Consider the following 20,718-nt stretch of genomic DNA (forward strand, 5'->3'; position numbering starts at 1 on the left):
AATCAAGGATCTGCAGCAGGCTGCCTGTATTTATTCATCATCATCATCTTCATCATCATAATCAAGGATCTGCAGCAGGCTGCCTGTATTTATTCATCATCATCATCATCATCTTCATCATCATAATCAAGGATCTGCTGCAGGCTGCCTGTATGTATTCATCATCATCATCATCATCATCTTCATCATCATAATCAAGGATCTACTGCAGGCTGCCTGTATTTATTCATCATCATCAAGGATCTGCAGCAGGCTGCCTGTATTTATTCATCATCATCATCATCATCATCATCATCATCATCATAATCAAGGATCTACTGCAGGCTGCCTGTATTTATTCATCATCATCATCATCATCTTCATCATCATCATCAAGGATCTGCAGCAGGCTGCCTGTATTTATTCATCATCATCAAGGATCTGCTCCAGGCAGCCGGTATTTATTCATCATCATCATCATTAAGGATCTGCAGCAGGCTGCCTGTATTTATTCATCATCATCATTAAGGATTTGCAGCAGTTTGCCTGTATTTATTCATCATCATCAAGGATCTGCAGCAGGCTACCTGTATTTATTCATAATCATCATCATCAAGGATCTGCTGCAGGCTGCCTGTATTTATTCATCATCATCAAGGATCTGCTGCAGGCTGCCTGTATTTATTCATCATCATCAAGGATCTGCTGCAGGCTGCCTGTATTTATTCATCATCATCAAGGATCTGCTGCAGGCTGCCTGTATTTATTCATCATCATCATCATCAAGGATCTGCAGCAGGCTGCCTGTATTTATTCATCATCATCATCATCATCAAGGATCTGCAGCAGGCTGCCTGTATTTATTCATCATCATCATTAAGGATCTGCAGCAGGCTGCCTGTATTTATTCATCATCATCATCAAGGATTTGCAGCAGGCTGCCTGTATTTATTCATCATCATCATCAAGGATCTGCAGCAGGCTGCCTGTATTTATTCATCATCATCAAGGATCTGCTGCAGGCTGCCTGTATTTATTCATCATCATCATTAAGGATCTGCAGCAGGCTGCCTGTATTTATTCATCATCATCATCAAGGATCTGCTGCAGGCTGCCTGTATTTATTCATCATCATCATCAAGGATCTGCAGCAGGCTACCTGTATTTATTCATCATCATCATCATCAAGGATCTGCTGCAGGCTGCCTGTATTTATTCATCATCATCATCAAGGATCTGCAGCAGGCTACCTGTATTTATTCATCATCATCATCATCAAGGATCTGCTGCAGGCTGCCTGTATTTATTCATCATCATCATCAAGGATCTGCAGCAGGCTACCTGTATTTATTCATCATCATCATCATCAAGGATCTGCAGCAGGCTGCCTGTATTTATTCATCATCATCATTAAGGATCTGCAGCAGGCTGCCTGTATTTATTCATCATCATCATTAAAGATCTGCAGCAGGCTGCCTGTATTTATTCATAATCATCATCAAGGATCTGCTGCAGGCTGCCGGTATTTATTCATCATCATCATCAAGGATCTGCTGCAGGCTGCCTGTATTTATTCATCATCATCAAGGATCAGCTGTAGGCTGCCTGTATTTATTCAACATCATCATCATCATCATTAAGGATCTGCTGCAGGCTGCCTGTATTTATTCATCATCATCATCATCAAGGATCTGCTGCAGGCTGACTGTATTTATTCATCATCATCAAGGATCTGCTGTAGGCTGCCTGTATTTATTCAACATCATCATCATCATCATTAAGGATCTGCTGCAGGCTGCCTGTATTTATTCATCATCATCATCATCAAGGATCTGCTGCAGGCTGACTGTATTTATTCATCATCATCATCATCATCATCAAGGATCTGCAGCAGGCTACCTGTATTTATTCATAATCATCATCATCAAGGATCTGCTGCAGGCTGCCTGTATTTATTCATCATCATCAAGGATCTGCTGCAGGCTGCCTGTATTTATTCATCATCATCAAGGATCTGCTGCAGGCTGCCTGTATTTATTCATCATCATCAAGGATCTGCTGCAGGCTGCCTGTATTTATTCATCATCATCATCATCAAGGATCTGCAGCAGGCTGCCTGTATTTATTCATCATCATCATCATCATCAAGGATCTGCAGCAGGCTGCCTGTATTTATTCATCATCATCATTAAGGATCTGCAGCAGGCTGCCTGTATTTATTCATCATCATCATCAAGGATTTGCAGCAGGCTGCCTGTATTTATTCATCATCATCATCAAGGATCTGCAGCAGGCTGCCTGTATTTATTCATCATCATCAAGGATCTGCTGCAGGCTGCCTGTATTTATTCATCATCATCATTAAGGATCTGCAGCAGGCTGCCTGTATTTATTCATCATCATCATCAAGGATCTGCTGCAGGCTGCCTGTATTTATTCATCATCATCATCAAGGATCTGCAGCAGGCTACCTGTATTTATTCATCATCATCATCATCAAGGATCTGCTGCAGGCTGCCTGTATTTATTCATCATCATCATCAAGGATCTGCAGCAGGCTACCTGTATTTATTCATCATCATCATCATCAAGGATCTGCTGCAGGCTGCCTGTATTTATTCATCATCATCATCAAGGATCTGCAGCAGGCTACCTGTATTTATTCATCATCATCATCATCAAGGATCTGCAGCAGGCTGCCTGTATTTATTCATCATCATCATTAAGGATCTGCAGCAGGCTGCCTGTATTTATTCATCATCATCATTAAAGATCTGCAGCAGGCTGCCTGTATTTATTCATAATCATCATCAAGGATCTGCTGCAGGCTGCCGGTATTTATTCATCATCATCATCAAGGATCTGCTGCAGGCTGCCTGTATTTATTCATCATCATCAAGGATCAGCTGTAGGCTGCCTGTATTTATTCAACATCATCATCATCATCATTAAGGATCTGCTGCAGGCTGCCTGTATTTATTCATCATCATCATCATCAAGGATCTGCTGCAGGCTGACTGTATTTATTCATCATCATCAAGGATCTGCTGTAGGCTGCCTGTATTTATTCAACATCATCATCATCATCATTAAGGATCTGCTGCAGGCTGCCTGTATTTATTCATCATCATCATCATCAAGGATCTGCTGCAGGCTGACTGTATTTATTCATCATCATCATCATCATCATCAAGGATCTGCAGCAGGCTACCTGTATTTATTCATAATCATCATCATCAAGGATCTGCTGCAGGCTGCCTGTATTTATTCATCATCATCAAGGATCTGCTGCAGGCTGCCTGTATTTATTCATCATCATCATCAAGGATCTGCTGCAGGCTGCCTGTATTTATTCATCATCATCATCAAGGATCTGCTGCAGGCTGACTGTATTTATTCATCATCATCAAGGATCTGCTGCAGGCTGACTGTATTTATTCATCATCATCATCATCAAGGATCTGCAGCAGGCTACCTGTATTTATTCATAATCATCATCATCAAGGATCTGCTGCAGGCTGCCTGTATTTATTCATCATCATCAAGGATCTGCTGCAGGCTGCCTGTATTTATTCATCATCATCATCAAGGATCTGCTGCAGGCTGACTGTATTTATTCATCATCATCAAGGATCTGCTGTAGGCTGCCTGTATTTATTCAACATCATCATCATCATCATCTTCATCATCATAATCAAGGATCTGCAGCAGGCTGCCTGTATTTATTCATCATCATCATCTTCATCATCATAATCAAGGATCTGCAGCAGGCTGCCTGTATTTATTCATCATCATCATCATCATCTTCATCATCATAATCAAGGATCTGCTGCAGGCTGCCTGTATGTATTCATCATCATCATCATCATCATCATCATCATCTTCATCATCATAATCAAGGATCTACTGCAGGCTGCCTGTATTTATTCATCATCATCAAGGATCTGCAGCAGGCTGCCTGTATTTATTCATCATCATCATCATCATCACCATCATCATCATCATCATCATCATCATAATCAAGGATCTACTGCAGGCTGCCTGTATTTATTCATCATCATCATCATCATCTTCATCATCATCATCAAGGATCTGCAGCAGGCTGCCTGTATTTATTCATCATCATCAAGGATCTGCTGCAGGCAGCCGGTATTTATTCATCATCATCATCATTAAGGATCTGCAGCAGGCTGCCTGTATTTATTCATCATCATCATTAAGGATTTGCAGCAGTTTGCCTGTATTTATTCATCATCATCAAGGATCTGCAGCAGGCTACCTGTATTTATTCATAATCATCATCATCAAGGATCTGCTGCAGGCTGCCTGTATTTATTCATCATCATCAAGGATCTGCTGCAGGCTGCCTGTATTTATTCATCATCATCAAGGATCTGCTGCAGGCTGCCTGTATTTATTCATCATCATCAAGGATCTGCTGCAGGCTGCCTGTATTTATTCATCATCATCATCATCAAGGATCTGCAGCAGGCTGCCTGTATTTATTCATCATCATCATCATCATCAAGGATCTGCAGCAGGCTGCCTGTATTTATTCATCATCATCATTAAGGATCTGCAGCAGGCTGCCTGTATTTATTCATCATCATCATCAAGGATTTGCAGCAGGCTGCCTGTATTTATTCATCATCATCATCAAGGATCTGCAGCAGGCTGCCTGTATTTATTCATCATCATCAAGGATCTGCTGCAGGCTGCCTGTATTTATTCATCATCATCATTAAGGATCTGCAGCAGGCTGCCTGTATTTATTCATCATCATCATCAAGGATCTGCTGCAGGCTGCCTGTATTTATTCATCATCATCATCAAGGATCTGCAGCAGGCTACCTGTATTTATTCATCATCATCATCATCAAGGATCTGCTGCAGGCTGCCTGTATTTATTCATCATCATCATCAAGGATCTGCAGCAGGCTACCTGTATTTATTCATCATCATCATCATCAAGGATCTGCTGCAGGCTGCCTGTATTTATTCATCATCATCATCAAGGATCTGCAGCAGGCTACCTGTATTTATTCATCATCATCATCATCAAGGATCTGCAGCAGGCTGCCTGTATTTATTCATCATCATCATTAAGGATCTGCAGCAGGCTGCCTGTATTTATTCATCATCATCATTAAAGATCTGCAGCAGGCTGCCTGTATTTATTCATAATCATCATCAAGGATCTGCTGCAGGCTGCCGGTATTTATTCATCATCATCATCAAGGATCTGCTGCAGGCTGCCTGTATTTATTCATCATCATCAAGGATCAGCTGTAGGCTGCCTGTATTTATTCAACATCATCATCATCATCATTAAGGATCTGCTGCAGGCTGCCTGTATTTATTCATCATCATCATCATCAAGGATCTGCTGCAGGCTGACTGTATTTATTCATCATCATCAAGGATCTGCTGTAGGCTGCCTGTATTTATTCAACATCATCATCATCATCATTAAGGATCTGCTGCAGGCTGCCTGTATTTATTCATCATCATCATCATCAAGGATCTGCTGCAGGCTGACTGTATTTATTCATCATCATCATCATCATCATCAAGGATCTGCAGCAGGCTACCTGTATTTATTCATAATCATCATCATCAAGGATCTGCTGCAGGCTGCCTGTATTTATTCATCATCATCAAGGATCTGCTGCAGGCTGCCTGTATTTATTCATCATCATCATCATCAAGGATCTGCTGCAGGCTGCCTGTATTTATTCATCATCATCATCAAGGATCTGCTGCAGGCTGCCTGTATTTATTCATCATCATCAAGGATCTGCTGCAGGCTGACTGTATTTATTCATCATCATCATCATCAAGGATCTGCAGCAGGCTACCTGTATTTATTCATAATCATCATCATCAAGGATCTGCTGCAGGCTGCCTGTATTTATTCATCATCATCAAGGATCTGCTGCAGGCTGCCTGTATTTATTCATCATCATCATCAAGGATCTGCTGCAGGCTGACTGTATTTATTCATCATCATCAAGGATCTGCTGTAGGCTGCCTGTATTTATTCAACATCATCATCATCATTAAGGATCTGCTGCAGGCTGCCTGTATTTATTCATCATCATCATCAAGGATCTGCTGCAGGCTGACTGTATTTATTCATCATCATCATCATCAAGGATCTGCAGCAGGCTACCTGTATTTATTCATAATCATCATCATCAAGGATCTGCTGCAGGCTGCCTGTATTTATTCATCATCATCAAGGATCAGCTGCAGGCTGCCTGTATTTATTCATCATCATCATCAAGGATCTGCTGCAGGCTGCCTGTATTTATTCATCATCATCAAGGATCTGCTGCAGGCTGCCTGTATTTATTCATCATCATCAAGGATCTGCAGCAGGCTGCCTGTATTTATTCATCATCATCAAGGATCTGCTGCAGGCTGCCTGTATTTATTCATCATCATCATTAAGGATCTGCAGCAGGCTGCCTGTATTTATTCATCATCATCATCAAGGATCTGCTGCAGGCTGCCTGTATTTATTCATCATCATTAAGGATCTGCAGCAGGCTACCTGTATTTATTAATCATCATCAAGGATCTGCAGCAGGCTACCTGTATTTATTCATCATCATCATTAAGGATCTGCAGCAGGCTGCCTGTATTTATTCATCATCATTAAGGATCTGCAGCAGGCTGCCTGTATTTATTCATCATCATCATCATTAAGGATCTGCAGCAGGCTGCCTGTATTTATTCATAATCATCATCAAGGATCTGCTGCAGGCTGCCTGTATTTATTCATCATCATCATCAAGGATCTGCTGCAGGCTGACTGTATTTATTCATCATCATCAAGGATCTGCTGTAGGCTGCCTGTATTTATTCAACATCATCATCATCATTAAGGATCTGCTGCAGGCTGCCTGTATTTATTCATCATCATCATCAAGGATCTGCTGCAGGCTGCCTGTATTTATTCATCATCATCATCATCATCAAGGATCTGCTGCAGGCTGCCATGTTTTTATTCATCATCATCAAGGATCTGCTGCAGGCTGCCTGTATTTATTCATCATCATCATCATCATCATTAAGCATCTGCAGCAGGCTGCCTGTATTTATTCATCATCATTAAGGATCTGCTGCAGGCTGCCTGTATTTATTCATCATCATCATCATCTTCATCATCATCATCACTAAGGATCTGCTGCAGGCTGACAGAATTTATTCATCATCATTAAGGATCTGCAGCAGGCTGCCATGTTTTTATTCATCATCATCATTAAGCATTTGCTGCAGGCTGCCTGTATTTATTCATCATCATTAAGGATCTGCTACAGGCTGCCTGTATTTATTCATCATTATCATCAAGGATCTGCTGCAGGCTGCCTGTATTCATTCATCATCATTAAGGATCTGCTGCAGGCTGCCTGTATTTATTCATCATCATCATCATCATTAAGGATCTGCTGCAGGCTGCCTGTATTTCTTTATCATCATCATTAAGGATCTGCTGCAGGCTGCCTGTATTTATTCATCATCATCATCATCATCAAGGATCTGCTGCAGGCTGCATGTATTTATTCATCATCATCATCATCAAGGATCTGCTGCAGGCTGCCTGTATTTATTCAACAACACATGATGCTCAACACGGGGGCCCCTCAGGGGTGTGTTCTGAGTCCCCTCCTGTACTCCCTGTTCACCCACGACTACGTGGCCACGCACAACTCCAACACCATCATTAAGCTTAGAGACACGACGGTGGTAGGATCTGGCAGTGTGGTGCCAGGACCACAACCTCTCCCTCAACAAGACAAAGGAGCTGATCGTGGACTACAGGAAACGGAGGGCTGAGCATGCCCCCATCCACATCGACAGGGCTGTAGTGGAGTGGGTCAAGGAGCTTCAAGATCCTCAGTGAAAAAAAAAAAAAAAAAAGGCCCTCAGATTCTCAAAAAGTCCTACAGCTGCACCATTGAGAGCAGCTTGATTGGCTGCATCACCGCTTGGTATGGTGTCAGAGGAAGAACCTAAAAATTGTCAGACTCCAGCCACCCAAGTCATAGACTGTTCTCTCTGCTATCACATGGCAAGCGGTACCGATGCAGTATGGAACCAACAGGACCCTGAACAGTTTCCGCCCTCAAGCTAGAAGACTGCTAAATAGTTGGTTAAATAGCTACCTGGAATATATGCATTGACCTTTTTTGCACTAATCTCTTGACTCATCACATACGTTGCTGTTAATTATCTATCCCGTTAACTAGTAACTTTATCCCTACTTATATTGTACATATCTACCTCAGTTCTCTATATAGCCAAGTTACCGTTACTCATTGTGTGTTAATGGACTCAGTACTGGTACCCCGTGTATATAGCCAAGTTACTCATTGTGTGTTAATCGACTCAGTACTGGTACCCCGTGTATATAGCCAAGTTACCGTTACTCATTGTATGTTAATCGACTCAGTACTGGTACCCCGTGTACAGGCTGTACAGACACATCACACCAGGGACTCCCTTTATCCCCCTGGCATTGTAGACCCTCTGATTTCTGCTGTGTTAAGTCTCATGGTCATTTGAAGACATCATGTAGAGACGTCTTTGGCTGTCAGGCCCTCTGTCATTATCAGTGTGGTGAATTAAATGTGAAAGGTCACAGGGTCATGTGATGATGTCAGTATGATGTCAGAAGGCAGTGTAATGTGGTAAGATGCAGGGTGCATACCTCTCCTGTTTGAGGGCATATTCCAGCATCTTAATCCTCCTGACGAGATCCTTCTTCAGGTTCTCCTGTCCTTTCCTCTCTCCCTGCAGGAAGGCTATCTGGGCCTGAGGAGACACACGACATATACACACCTACCATTAACACTAGGCTTGGGTAGTATACCATATATACAGAATACAGGGGTATTTGGAATAAAGACAGGTGGGTTTTCAATACTGTCAATACCGTTGAAACTATTTATTTGAAGTGTTTTAATACATTTGAATACTTGTAGCTACGTTTAAGTAAATACCTGCAGGAAACTTGTTCAATTCGTTAGAAGAACATTAAGTTCTTAATTTCACCGGTCACATTATGATGACGCTTAGCAACAGAACAGTATACTGTTCACATTATGATGACGCTTAGCAACAGAACAGTATACTGTTCACATTATGATGACGCTTAGCAACAGAACAGTATACTGTTCACATTATGATGACGCTTAGCAACAGAACAGTATACTGTTCACATTATGATGACGCTTAGCAACAGAACAGTATACTGGTCACATTATGATGACGCTTAGCAACAGAACAGTATACTGGTCACATTATGATGACGCTTAGCAACAGAACAGTATACTGGTCACATTATGATGACGCTTAGCAACAGAACAGTATACTGGTCACATTATGATGACGCTTAGCAACAGAACAGTATACCGGTCACATTATGATGACGCTTAGCAACAGAACAGTATACCGGTCACATTATGATGACGCTTAGCAACAGAACAGTATACCGGTCACATTATGATGACGCTTAGCAACAGAACAGTATACCGGTCACATTATGATGACGCTTAGCAACAGAACAGTATACTGTTCACATTATGATGACGCTTAGCAACAGAACAGTATACCGGTCACATTATGATGACGCTTAGCAACAGAACAGTATACTGTTTACACTCGGGCTGTTGTTTTGATTAAATCGTTTTAAAATCATATCTAGTGTTTGTATTGCTACAGATTCCGCAAATTTGTGTCCCGGATTCCTGTTATGTAGCTGTTAGCCATCATGAAAATGTAGCAGGCTAATGCTAGCAGTGCTAGCCCACCAGTGTTTTTATCCACAACTAGACACAAATCAAATTGTATTTGTCATATGCGCCAAATACAACAGGTGTTTTAAAAAAAAATGATATAAAAAGTAATAATTACAGAGCAGCAGTAAAATAACAATAGAAGGTCTATATACAGGGGGTACCGGTACAGAGTCAACGTGGAGGCTATATACAGGGGGTACTGGTACAGAGTCAATGAGGAGGCTATATACAGGGGTACCGGTACAGAGTCAATGTGGAGACTATATACAGGGGGTACCGGTACAGAGTCAATGTGGAGGCTATATACAGGGGGTACCGGTACAGAGTCAAGGTGGAGGCTATATGCAGGGGGTACCGGTACAGAGTCAAGGTGGATGCTATATGCAGGGGGTACCGGTACAGAGTCAATGTGGAGGATATGTACAGGGTGTTACGGTACAGAGTCAATGTGGAGGCTATATACAGGGGGTACCAGTACAGTCAACGTGGAGGCTATATACAGGGTGTTACAGTACAGAGTCAATGTGGAGGCTATATACAGGGTGTTACAGTACAGAGTCAATGTGGAGGCTATATACAGGGGGTATCGGTACAGAGTCAATGTGGAGGCTATATACAAGGGGTACCAGTACAGTCAATGTGTGGGGCCAACTGTTAGTCGAGATAATTGAGGTAATATGTACAAGTGACTATGCACAGATAACAGAGAGTAGCATCAGTGTAGGGGGGAGCAATGCAAATAGTCTGGGTAGCCCTTTGATTAGATGTTAGAGTCTTATGGCTTGGGGGGGTAGAAGCTGTTAATAAACCTCTTGGACCTAGACTTGGACCTAGACTTCCTCTGACACCGCCTGGTGGTCCTGGATAGCAGGAAGCTTGGCCTCAGTGATGTACTGGGCCGTACGCACTGCCCTCTGTAGCGCCTTGCGTTCGGAGGCCGAGCAGTTGCCATACCAGGCAACCAGCTCTCGATGGTGCAGCTGTCAAACCTTTTGAGGATCTGAGGACCCATGCCAAATTTTTCAGTCTCCTGAGGGGGAATATGTTTTTTCGTGCCCTCTTCACAGCTGTCTTGGTGTGATTGGACCATGGTAGTTTGTTGTTGATGTGGACACCAAGGAACTTGAAGCTCTTAACCTGCTCCACTATAGCCCCGTCGATGAGAATGGGGGCGTGCTCCTCTTTTTCCTGTAGACCACAATCATCATCTTTTTCTTGATCGTGTTGAGGGAGAGGTTGTTGTCCTGGCACCACACGGCCAGGTCTCTGACCTCCTCCCTATAGGCTGTCTCGTTGTTGTCGGTGATCAGGCCTACAACTGTTGTGTCATCGACAAACCTAATGATGGTATTGGAGTCGTCCTTGGCCTTGCAGTCATGAGTGAACAGGGAGTACCAGGAGGGGACTGAGCACGCACCCCTGAGGGACCCCCGTGTTGAGGATCAGCGTGGCGGATGTGTTGTTACCTACCCTTACCACCTGGGGGCGGCCAATCAGGAAGTCCAGGATCCATTTGCAGAGGGAGGTGTTAAGTCCCAGGGCCCTTAGCTTAGTGATGAGCTTTGAGGGCACTATGGTGTTGAACGCTAAGCTCTCGTCAATGAACAACATTCTCACATAGGTGTTCCTTTTGTCTAGGTGGGAAAGGGCAGTGTGGAGTGCAATAGATATTGCAGCGTCTGTGGACCTATTGGGGCAGTAAGCAAATTGAAGTGGGTCTAGGGTGACAGGTAAGATGGGGGTGATATGACTCTTGACTAGCCTCTCAAAGCACTTCCTGACGACAGAAGTGAGTGCTATGGGGCGATGGTAACTGAACTGAATGACTTTCTTGGATACAGCAAAAATGGTGGCCATCTTGAAGCATATGGGAACAGCAGACTGGAGAGATTGAATATGTCCGTAAACACACCAGCCAGCTGGTCTGCGCATGCTCTGAGGATGCGGCTAAGGATGCCGTCTGGGCAGCCTTGTGAGGATTAAAATGTTTAAATGTCTTACTCACATCGGGCATGGAGAAGGAGAGCCCACAGTCCTTGGTAGCAGGCCACATCGGTGGCACTGTGTTATCCTCAAAGCGGGCAAAGAAGGTGTTTAGTTTGTCTGGAAGCAAGACGGTGTCTGCGATGTGGCTGGTTTTTCTTTTGTTGACCGTGATTGTCTGTAGACTCTGCCACATACATCTCGTGTCTGAACTGTTGAGTTCCGACTCCACCTTGTCCCTGTACTGGCATTGTGCCTGTTTGATTGTCTTGCGGAGGGAATAACTACACCGTTTATGTTCAGCCATATCACCAGTCATCTTGCCATGGTTAAATGCGGTGGTTCTTACTTTCAGTTTTGCACGAATGCCACCATCTATCCATGGTTTCTGGTTAGGGTAGGTTTTAAGTCACAGTAGGTACAACATCTCTTACACACTTCCTTATAAACTTACTCACCGATTCAGCGTATACGTCAATATTATTCTCTGAGGCTACCCGGAACATGTCCCAGTCCGCGTGATCAAAACTATCTTGAAGAGGGCCTCCCGGGTGGCGCAGTGGTTAAGGGCGCTGTACTGCAGCGCCAGCTGTGCCATCAGAGTCCCTGGGTTCGCGCCCAGGCTCTGTCGTAACCGGCCGCGACCGGGAGGTCCGTGGGGCGACGCACAATTGGCCTAGCGTCGCCCGGGTTAGGGAGGGCTTGGTCGGTAGGGGTGTCCTTGTCTCATCGCGCACCAGCGAGTCCTGTGGCGGTCTGGGCGCAGTGTGCGCTAACCAAGGTGGCCAGGTGCACGGTGTTTCCTCCGGCGCATTGGTGCGGCTGGCTTCCGGGTTGGATGCGTGCTGTGTTAAGAAGCAGTGCGGCTTGGTTGGGTTGTGTATCGGAGGACACATGACTTTCAACCTTCGTCTCTCCCGAGCCCGTACGGGAGTTGTAGCGATGAGACAAGATAGTAGCTACTACAACAATTGGATACCACGAAATTGGGGAGAAAAAGGGGTAAAATAAATTTTAAAAAATTAAATAACTATCTTGAAGTGTGGATTCCAATTGGTCAGACCAGCGCAGAATAGTCCTTGGCACAGGTACTTCTGTTTGAGTTTCCTGTTTGAGTTTCTGCCTATAGGAAGGGAGAAGCAAAATGGAGTCGTGGTCAGATATGCCGAAAGGAAGGCGGGGCCTTGTATGCATCGCGGAAGTTATATGAGCAGTGATCCAGTGTTTTACCGGCGAGAGTGCTACAGTCAATATGAATTTAGGTAGTCTTGTTCTCAAAGTTGCTTTGTTAAAAAACCCAGGTATAATAAATGCAGCTTCATAACATCTGGTTTCCAGTTTGCATAAAGTCCAGTGAAGTTCCTTGAGGGTCATCGTGGTATCAGCTTGAGGGGGGAAATAAACAGCTGTGACAATAACCAATGAGAATTCTCTTGGGAGATAATTCGGTTGGCATTTGAAGGGTGGCTACTTTGAAGAATCTCAAATATACAATACATGTAGATTTTTTTGGGGTTACTACATGATTCCATATGTGTTATTTCATAGTTTTGATGTCGTCTTCACTATTATTCTACAATGTAGAAAATAGTGAAAATAAAGAAAAACCCTTGAATCAGAAGGCGTTCTAAAACGTTTGACTGTATGGCAATTAGAAATGCCAGACGGGCTCGTTTTTCGTACTTGGTCACTATTAAATCAGAATAATTTGAGAGCGCTCTTCTCCACTACTGATGGCCTGATAAATCATACCCTCTCAAACCTGTGAATGTTCCTCCACATGGAAGTTTGTGGCATATTTCAGAGATAAGACAACCAACACAAGGCTGGGTATCAGTCAAGACCTGATGAGAAGGTTGATGATATGAGCCCTAGCCGACCACGCAAAGGCACTGTGGATTTATTTCCCTGGTTGACACAGACATACTCAGGAAAGTGATATCACAACCTGCCTTCTCCATCCTATCCCCACCACCTTCTTCAAAACTCTTTTTAATAGCATATCTGAAGAAGTACAAGATATTGTTAATCCCTCCCTGTTTTCGGGCACTTTCCCCACCTCACTAAAAACTGCTATGGTGAAACACCTTCTGAAGAAAAGCTCTTAGCATCTTTCTTCAATCTCCAGCCTTCCATTCTTAATCAAACTTCTGGAGAAATTGGTGTTCAAACAGCTAAATCATTTAAGTGTGAACTGTATTTTTAAAAAAATGGTTTTCATACCCACCACAACACGGCCTTAGTTAAGTGGTAAATGATCCTAGAGCCAACACAGAGACAGTCTTAGTGGTAAATGATCCTAGAGCCAACACAGAGACAGTCTTAGTGGTAAATGATCCTAGAGCCAACACAGAGACAGTCTTAGTGGTAAATGATCCTAGAGCCAACACAGAGACAGCCTTAGTGGTAAATGATCCTAGAGCCAACACAGAGACGGCCTTAGTGGTAAATGATCCTAGAGCCAACACAGAGACAGCCTTAGTGGTAAATGATCCTAGAGCCAACACAGAGACAGCCTTAGTGGTAAATGATCCTAGAGCCAACACAGAGACAGTCTTAGTGGTAAATGATCCTAGAGCCAACACAGAGACAGTCTTAGTGGTAAATGATCCTAGAGCCAACACAGAGACAGTCTTAGTGGTAAATGATCCTAGAGCCAACACAGAGACAGTCTTAGTGGTAAATGATCCTAGAGCCAACACAGAGACAGTCTTAGTGATAAATGATCCTAGAGCCAACACAGAGACAGTCTTAGTGGTAAATGATCCTAGAGCCAACACAGAGACAGTCTTAGTTAAGTGGTAAATGATCCTAGAGCCAACACAGAGACAGCCTTAGTGGTAAATGATCCTAGAGCCAACACAGAGACAGTCTTAGTTAAGTGGTAAATGATCCTAGAGCCAACACAGAGACAGTCTTAGTGGTAAATGATCCTAGAGCCAACACAGAGACAGCCTTAGTGGTAAATGATCCTAGAGCCAACACAGAGACAGCCTTAGTTAAGTGGTAAAGGACCAAAAATCCCAAAGCCTGGGACCAAGAGACATGGAGAGACAGCCTTTTAACTATCCCAAAGCCTGGGACCAAGATGCATGGAGAGGCGGCCTCTAGTTACTTTGACCCCAGTCAGCCATCCAGTCAGCCACCCATCCAGTCAGCCACCAATCCAGTCAGCCACCAATCCAGTCAGCCAGCCAGCCAGCCAGCCAGCCAGCCATCCAGTCAGCCAGCCAGCCACCCAGCCATCCAGTCAGCCATCCAGTCAGCTAGCCATCCAGTCAGCTAGCCACCCAGTCAGCCATCCAGTCAGCTAGCCATCCAGTCAGCTAGCCACCCAGTCAGCCATCCAGTCAGCTAGCCATCCAGTTAGCTAGCCACCCAGTCAGCTAGCCACCCAGTCAGCCAGTCAGCCAGCCATCCATCCAGCCATCCAGTCAGCCATCCAGTCAGCCAGCCATCCAGTCAGCTAGCCATCCAGTCAGCCAGCTAGCCAGCCAGCCAGCTAGCCATCCAGTCAGCCAGCCATCCAGGCAGCTAGCCATCCATCCACCCAGTCAGCTAGCCATCCATCCAGTCAGTCAGCCATCCATCCAGTCAGCCATCCAGTCAGCTAGCCATCCATCCAGTCAGCTAGCCATCCAGTCAGCTAGCCATCCAGTCAGCCATACTTCCAGTCAGCCAGCCATCCAGTCAGCTAGACAGCCAGTCATCCAGTCAGCTAGCCATCCATCCAGTCAGCTAGCCATCCATCCAGTCAGCCAGCCATCCATCCAGTCAGCCATCCATCCAGTCAGCCATCCATCCAGTCAGCTAGCCATCCATCCAGTCAGCTAGTCATCCATCCAGTCAGCCATCCATCCAGTCAGCCATCCATCCAGTCAGCCATCCATCCAGTCAGCCATCCCTCCAGTCAGCCAGCCAAGTTCTTTGTGTTCAATACTGTGCGTAGCTAGAGCCTGTATTGGATGGGTCTGTGTTTTCTTATATAAATAAGGTGTTGAGGGAGTCAGAGGTACTCTACCTACTTAGTACACATGTAGCTACCTATATGAGACTACACAGACCAACACCCTCCCAGTCCTACCACAGAGCAGGAGAGACTAAACATTTACAGCCAGGTACAACTCAGGGGCCATAACTCTCTCTCTCCTGTCTCAGTCCATGCTGCAGGTAGTGGACACCCCTCTCTCTCTCCTGTCTCAGTCCATGCAGCAGGTAGTGGACACCACTCTCTATCTCCTGTCTCATTCCATGCTGCAGGTAGTGGACACCACTCTCTCTCTCCTGTCTCAGTCCATGCTGCAGGTAGTGGACACCACTCTCTCTCTCCTGTCTCATTCCATGCTGCAGGTAGTGGACACCACTCTCTCTCTCCTGTCTCAGTCCATGCTGCAGGTAGTGGACACCACTCTCTCTCTCCTGTCTCATTCCATTCTGCAGGTAGTGGACACCACTCTCTCCTGTCCACAGAGCCGAAGTCCACAGACACAGAGCCGACGTCCACAGACACAGAGCGGAAGTCCACATCTACATTCAGGAGGATGCCATGTTGAGAAGTGCCAAAACGCCTAGGCTGGAGAGACACTGGAGAGCAGAGCATAAAATACTTGGTATTCCTATTAGCCTAGCTATATTCTGATGTGGCTGAAACAAGCCACTGTTGTCCAGTACAATCCTCAAGTGACAGGGAGGGAGGAGAGGCCAGAGGAAGAGCATTAGGGAGTGAACAGAGGACAGGTCGTTAAATAAGGATTTTGGTACAGCATCCCTTCATCCCTCCCGAGTGTCCTTCAGAGTCCAGTGTTAGAAACAGTCGGGGACTATGGAGAGGGGAGAGGATATACGGAAGAGAGAACACAAGGAAGAGAGGATAGAAGGAAGAGAGGGTAGCTCTTTAGAAAATGATCGTCTTCGACAGTCCCCTCACACTCCATCCCTCACTCGCCAATCAGAGATTAACCTTGGCTGGAATGCTGCTATGAGTCAAGTGGGCCATCATTTTTATTATTTTTTAAAACAGGAAGCGTTTTATTAACAACGTTACAGTCCTCACTGGCTGACTGACTGCTTTTTCAGGCCAGAGGATAAGGGTCTCTCAGTCCACTGAGCTAAAGCAGTTGCATCAGGCCAGAGCTTGAGGGGTTATTAAGGGGTGAGGAAGGGGTAGGTAGGTAGCTACACTGAACAAAAATAAAAACACAAAGTATTGGTCCCATGTTTCAGGAGCTAAAATAATATATATAAAAATGTTCCATATGGACAAAAAGCTTATTTCTCTCCAGTTTTGTTCACAGATTTGTTTACATCCCTGTCAGTGAGTATTTCTCCTTTGCCAAGATAATCCATCCACCTGACAGGTGTGACATTTCAAGAAGCCGATTAAACAGCATGATCATTACACAGGTGCACCTTGTGCCGGGGACAATAAATGCCATGTGACATCATCCAAAAGTATCTAAAATAGATTTTGAAGCTGAAAAAAAAAGTTGCTTCTAGATGATTTGAAGATTATGTGTGAGAAATGCCAATATAGGCAGTGTTTTCCACAAGCACAGAGTAGCTGCTGCTTCCCCTCCAGGTGAAGATTGATCTGCAGTCTCTGTTGGGTACTGATCACATGCTTCATTAGCTGTTGCACAATATGATCAGTACATGTACAGTACCAGTCAAAAGTTTGTAATCACCTACTTATTCAAGGGTTTTTCTTTATTTGTACTATTTTCTACATTGTAGAATAATAGTAAAGACATCAAAACTATGAAATAACACAATTAGAATCAAGCAGTAACCAAAAAAAGTTTTAAAATCAAAATGTTATATTTGAGATTCTTCAATGTAGCCACCCTTTGCACACTTGGCATTCTCTCAATCAGCTTCATGAGGTACTCACCTGGAATGCATTTCAAATAACAGGTATGCCTTGTTAAAAGGGAATTTGTGGAATTTCTTTCCTTCTTAATGCATTTGAGCCAATCTGTTGTGTTGTGACAAGGTAGGGTTGGTTTACAGAAGATGGCCCTATTTGGTAAAAGACCAAGTCCATATTATTGTAAGAACGGCTAAAATAAGCAAAGAGAAACAACAGTCCATTATTTTAAGACATGAAGGTCAGTCAATACGGAAAACTTCAAGAACTTTGAAAGTTTCTTCAAGTGCAGTCGCAAAAACCATCAAGCGCTGTGATGAAACTGTCTCTCATGAGGACCGCCACAGGAAAGGAAGACCCAGAATTACCTCTGATCCTGAGTTACGTCTGTTGCCCAAATAAATGCTTCAGAGATCAAGTAACAGACACATCTCAAAATGTTTAGAGGAGACTGCGTGAATCAGGCCTTCATGGTCAAATGACTGCAAAGAAACCCCTACTAAAGGACACCAATATTAAGAAGTGACTTGCTTGGGCAAAGAAACACGATCAATGGACATTAGACCGGTGGAAATTTGATATTTTTGGTTCCAACCTCTGTGTCTTTGTGTAGCTGAACGGATTATCTCAGCGTGTGTGGTTCACACCGTGAAGCATGGAGGAGGAGGTGTGATGGTGCTTTGCTGGTGAAACTGTGTGATTTATTTAGAATTCAAGGCACACAACCAGCATGGCTACCACAGCATTCTGAAGTGATACACCATCCCATCTGGTTTGGGCTTAGTGGGAATATCATTTGTCTTTCAACAGGACAATGACCCAACACACCTCCAGGCTGTGTAAGGGCTATTTGATCAAGGAGAGTGATGGAGTGCTGCATCAGATGTCCAGGCCTCCGCAATCACCTGATCTCATGGTTTGGGATGAGTTGGACCTCAGAGTGAAGAAAAAGCAGCCAAGAAAATGGAAAAGCATTCCTCATGAAGTTGGTTGAGAGAATGCCAAGAGCGTACAAAGCTGTCATCAAGACAAAGGGTGGCTACTTTGAAGAATCTTGGCCCAAGCAAGTCCCTTCATATTTTGGGGTTCTTTAATGTGGCAGCTGGCACCACCATGCCAGTAGATAACTAAGGCCTAGCATTAGCGTCGACTCCTGTGAAGACGGATCATTCACCATGCCAGTAGATAACTAAGGCCTAGCATTAGCATCGACTCCTGTGAAGACGGATCATCCACCATGCCAGTAGATAACTAAGGCCTAGCATTAGCGTCGACTCCTGTGAAGACGGATCATTCACCATGCCAGTAGATAACTAAGGCCTAGCATTAGTATCGACTCCTGTGAAGACGGATCATCCACCATGCCAGTAGATAACTAAGGCCTAGCATTAGCATCGACTCCTGTGAAGACGGATCATCCACCATGCCAGTAGATAACTAAGGCCTGTGAAAGATGGATCATCCAAACCTCCACCGGCTAAGCGGTGATAGAGAGTTGATGACTCAGTAATGACATCACACTGGGATCATGTGGATTCACTAGATTCTTGCTCAACTATTGCTCTGACAAGGAGAGAATGTTTTACAACCAGGTAAGAGGAAACGATAACCTAACCTAACCTTCGGAAAGTATTCAGACCTAGACTTGTTCCACATTTTGTTATGTATTCTAAAATGGATTCAATAAAACATTTTCCTCATTAAGCTACACACAATACCCCATAATGACAGTGAAAACAGTTTAAATTTTTGGTAAATGAATTACAAATAAAAAAGTAAGTTCAGTAAGTTCTGCATCCTGTTTCCATTGATCATCCTTGAGATGTTTCTTCAACTTGGTTGGAATCACCTAAGGTAAATTCTGTTGATGTGACATGATTTGGAAAGGCACACACACACCTGTATATATATAAGGTCTCATAGTTGACAGTGCATGTCAGAGCAAAACCAAGTAACGAGGTAGAAGGAATTTTCCGTAGAGCTCCGAGACAGGATTGCGACGAGGCACAGGTCTGGGAAATGGTACCAAAACATTTCTGCAGCATTGAAGGTCCCCAAGAACACAGTGGCCTCCATCATTCTTAAATGGAAGCGGTTTGGAACCAATAAGACTCTTCCTAAAATGTATGTTTCCTAGGGGTTAATGTGGAGCATGTGTGAAAATTACAGCAAGATGTTTGAATGCCCTTTTCTCCTAGATCGGATCAACAACAACATTGGTGATGTGGACACCAAGGAACTTGAAACTCTCGACCCGTTCCACTACAGCTCCGTCGATGTTAATGGGGGCCTGTTCGGCCCGCTTTCCTGTAGACCGTGATTATCTCCTTTGTCTTGATTACGTTGAGGGAGAGGTTGTTGTCCTGTCACAGGGACTAAGGTGGTCTGCTTGAAACATGTTGGTATTAGAGACTCAGTCAGGTTAAAGGTTAAAAATGTCAATAGACACACTTGCCAGTTGGTCGGCAAATGCTCGGAGTACACTTCCGGTAATCCGTCTGGCGCTGCGGCAGATTTGCAAAATGGAGGGCAAGGGAGAGCTTTGTATGCGTCTCTGTGTGGATCAAAGGTGGTCTAGAGTTTTTTTCCCTCTGGTTGCACATTTAACATGCTGATAGAAATGAGGTAAAACGGATTTAAGGTTCTCTGCATTAAAGTCCCCGGCCACTAGGAGCGCCGCCTCTGGATGAGCGTTTTCTTGTTTGCTTATGGCCTTATAGAGTTGGTTGAGTGCCGTCTTAGTGCCAGCGTCGGTCTGTGGTGGTAAATAGACAGCTACAAAAAAATATAGATGAAAACAATGCGGTAAATAGTGTGGTCTACATCTTATCATGAGATACTCTACCTCAGGCAAGCAAAACCTTGAGACTTCCTTAATATTAGATTTCGTGTACCCTCTGTTATTTACAAATAGACACAGACCGCCACCCCGTCTTACCGGAGGCAGCTGTTATTGCCGATGGACTGAAAATCCAGCCAGCTGTATGTTATACATGTTGCTCAGCCATGACTCGGTGAAACATAAGAAATTAGTTTTTAAAGTCCCGTTGGTAGGATAGTCTTGATCGGATCTCATCCATTTTA

The 20,718-nt window shown here is 44.1% G+C and overlaps 1 protein-coding gene across 4 annotated transcripts in view; it reads right to left on the reverse strand.

Annotated features, from left to right (window-relative positions):
• LOC110499572 (striatin) overlaps positions 1 to 20,718 on the reverse strand; it is a 59,977-nt gene that overhangs the window by 37,503 nt on the left and 1,756 nt on the right. For 3 of the 4 annotated variants that reach the window (XR_016489257.1, XM_036956444.2, XM_036956443.2), the window contains exon 2: positions 8,696 to 8,799. The exons of the other annotated variant lie outside the window; for it this stretch is intronic. Coding sequence is in view for 2 of the 3 variants with exons in the window: in XM_036956444.2 (XP_036812339.2) it covers positions 8,696 to 8,799 (104 nt within the window). In the remaining variant the exon portion in view is untranslated. The remainder of the gene's footprint in view (positions 1 to 8,695; positions 8,800 to 20,718) is intronic. 4 annotated transcript variants of the gene reach the window in all.

This window comes from Oncorhynchus mykiss, chromosome 20 (genome assembly GCF_057628025.1).
Source record: "Oncorhynchus mykiss isolate SJ-2025 chromosome 20, ASM5762802v1, whole genome shotgun sequence".
Classification (NCBI taxonomy): domain Eukaryota; kingdom Metazoa; phylum Chordata; class Actinopteri; order Salmoniformes; family Salmonidae; genus Oncorhynchus; species Oncorhynchus mykiss.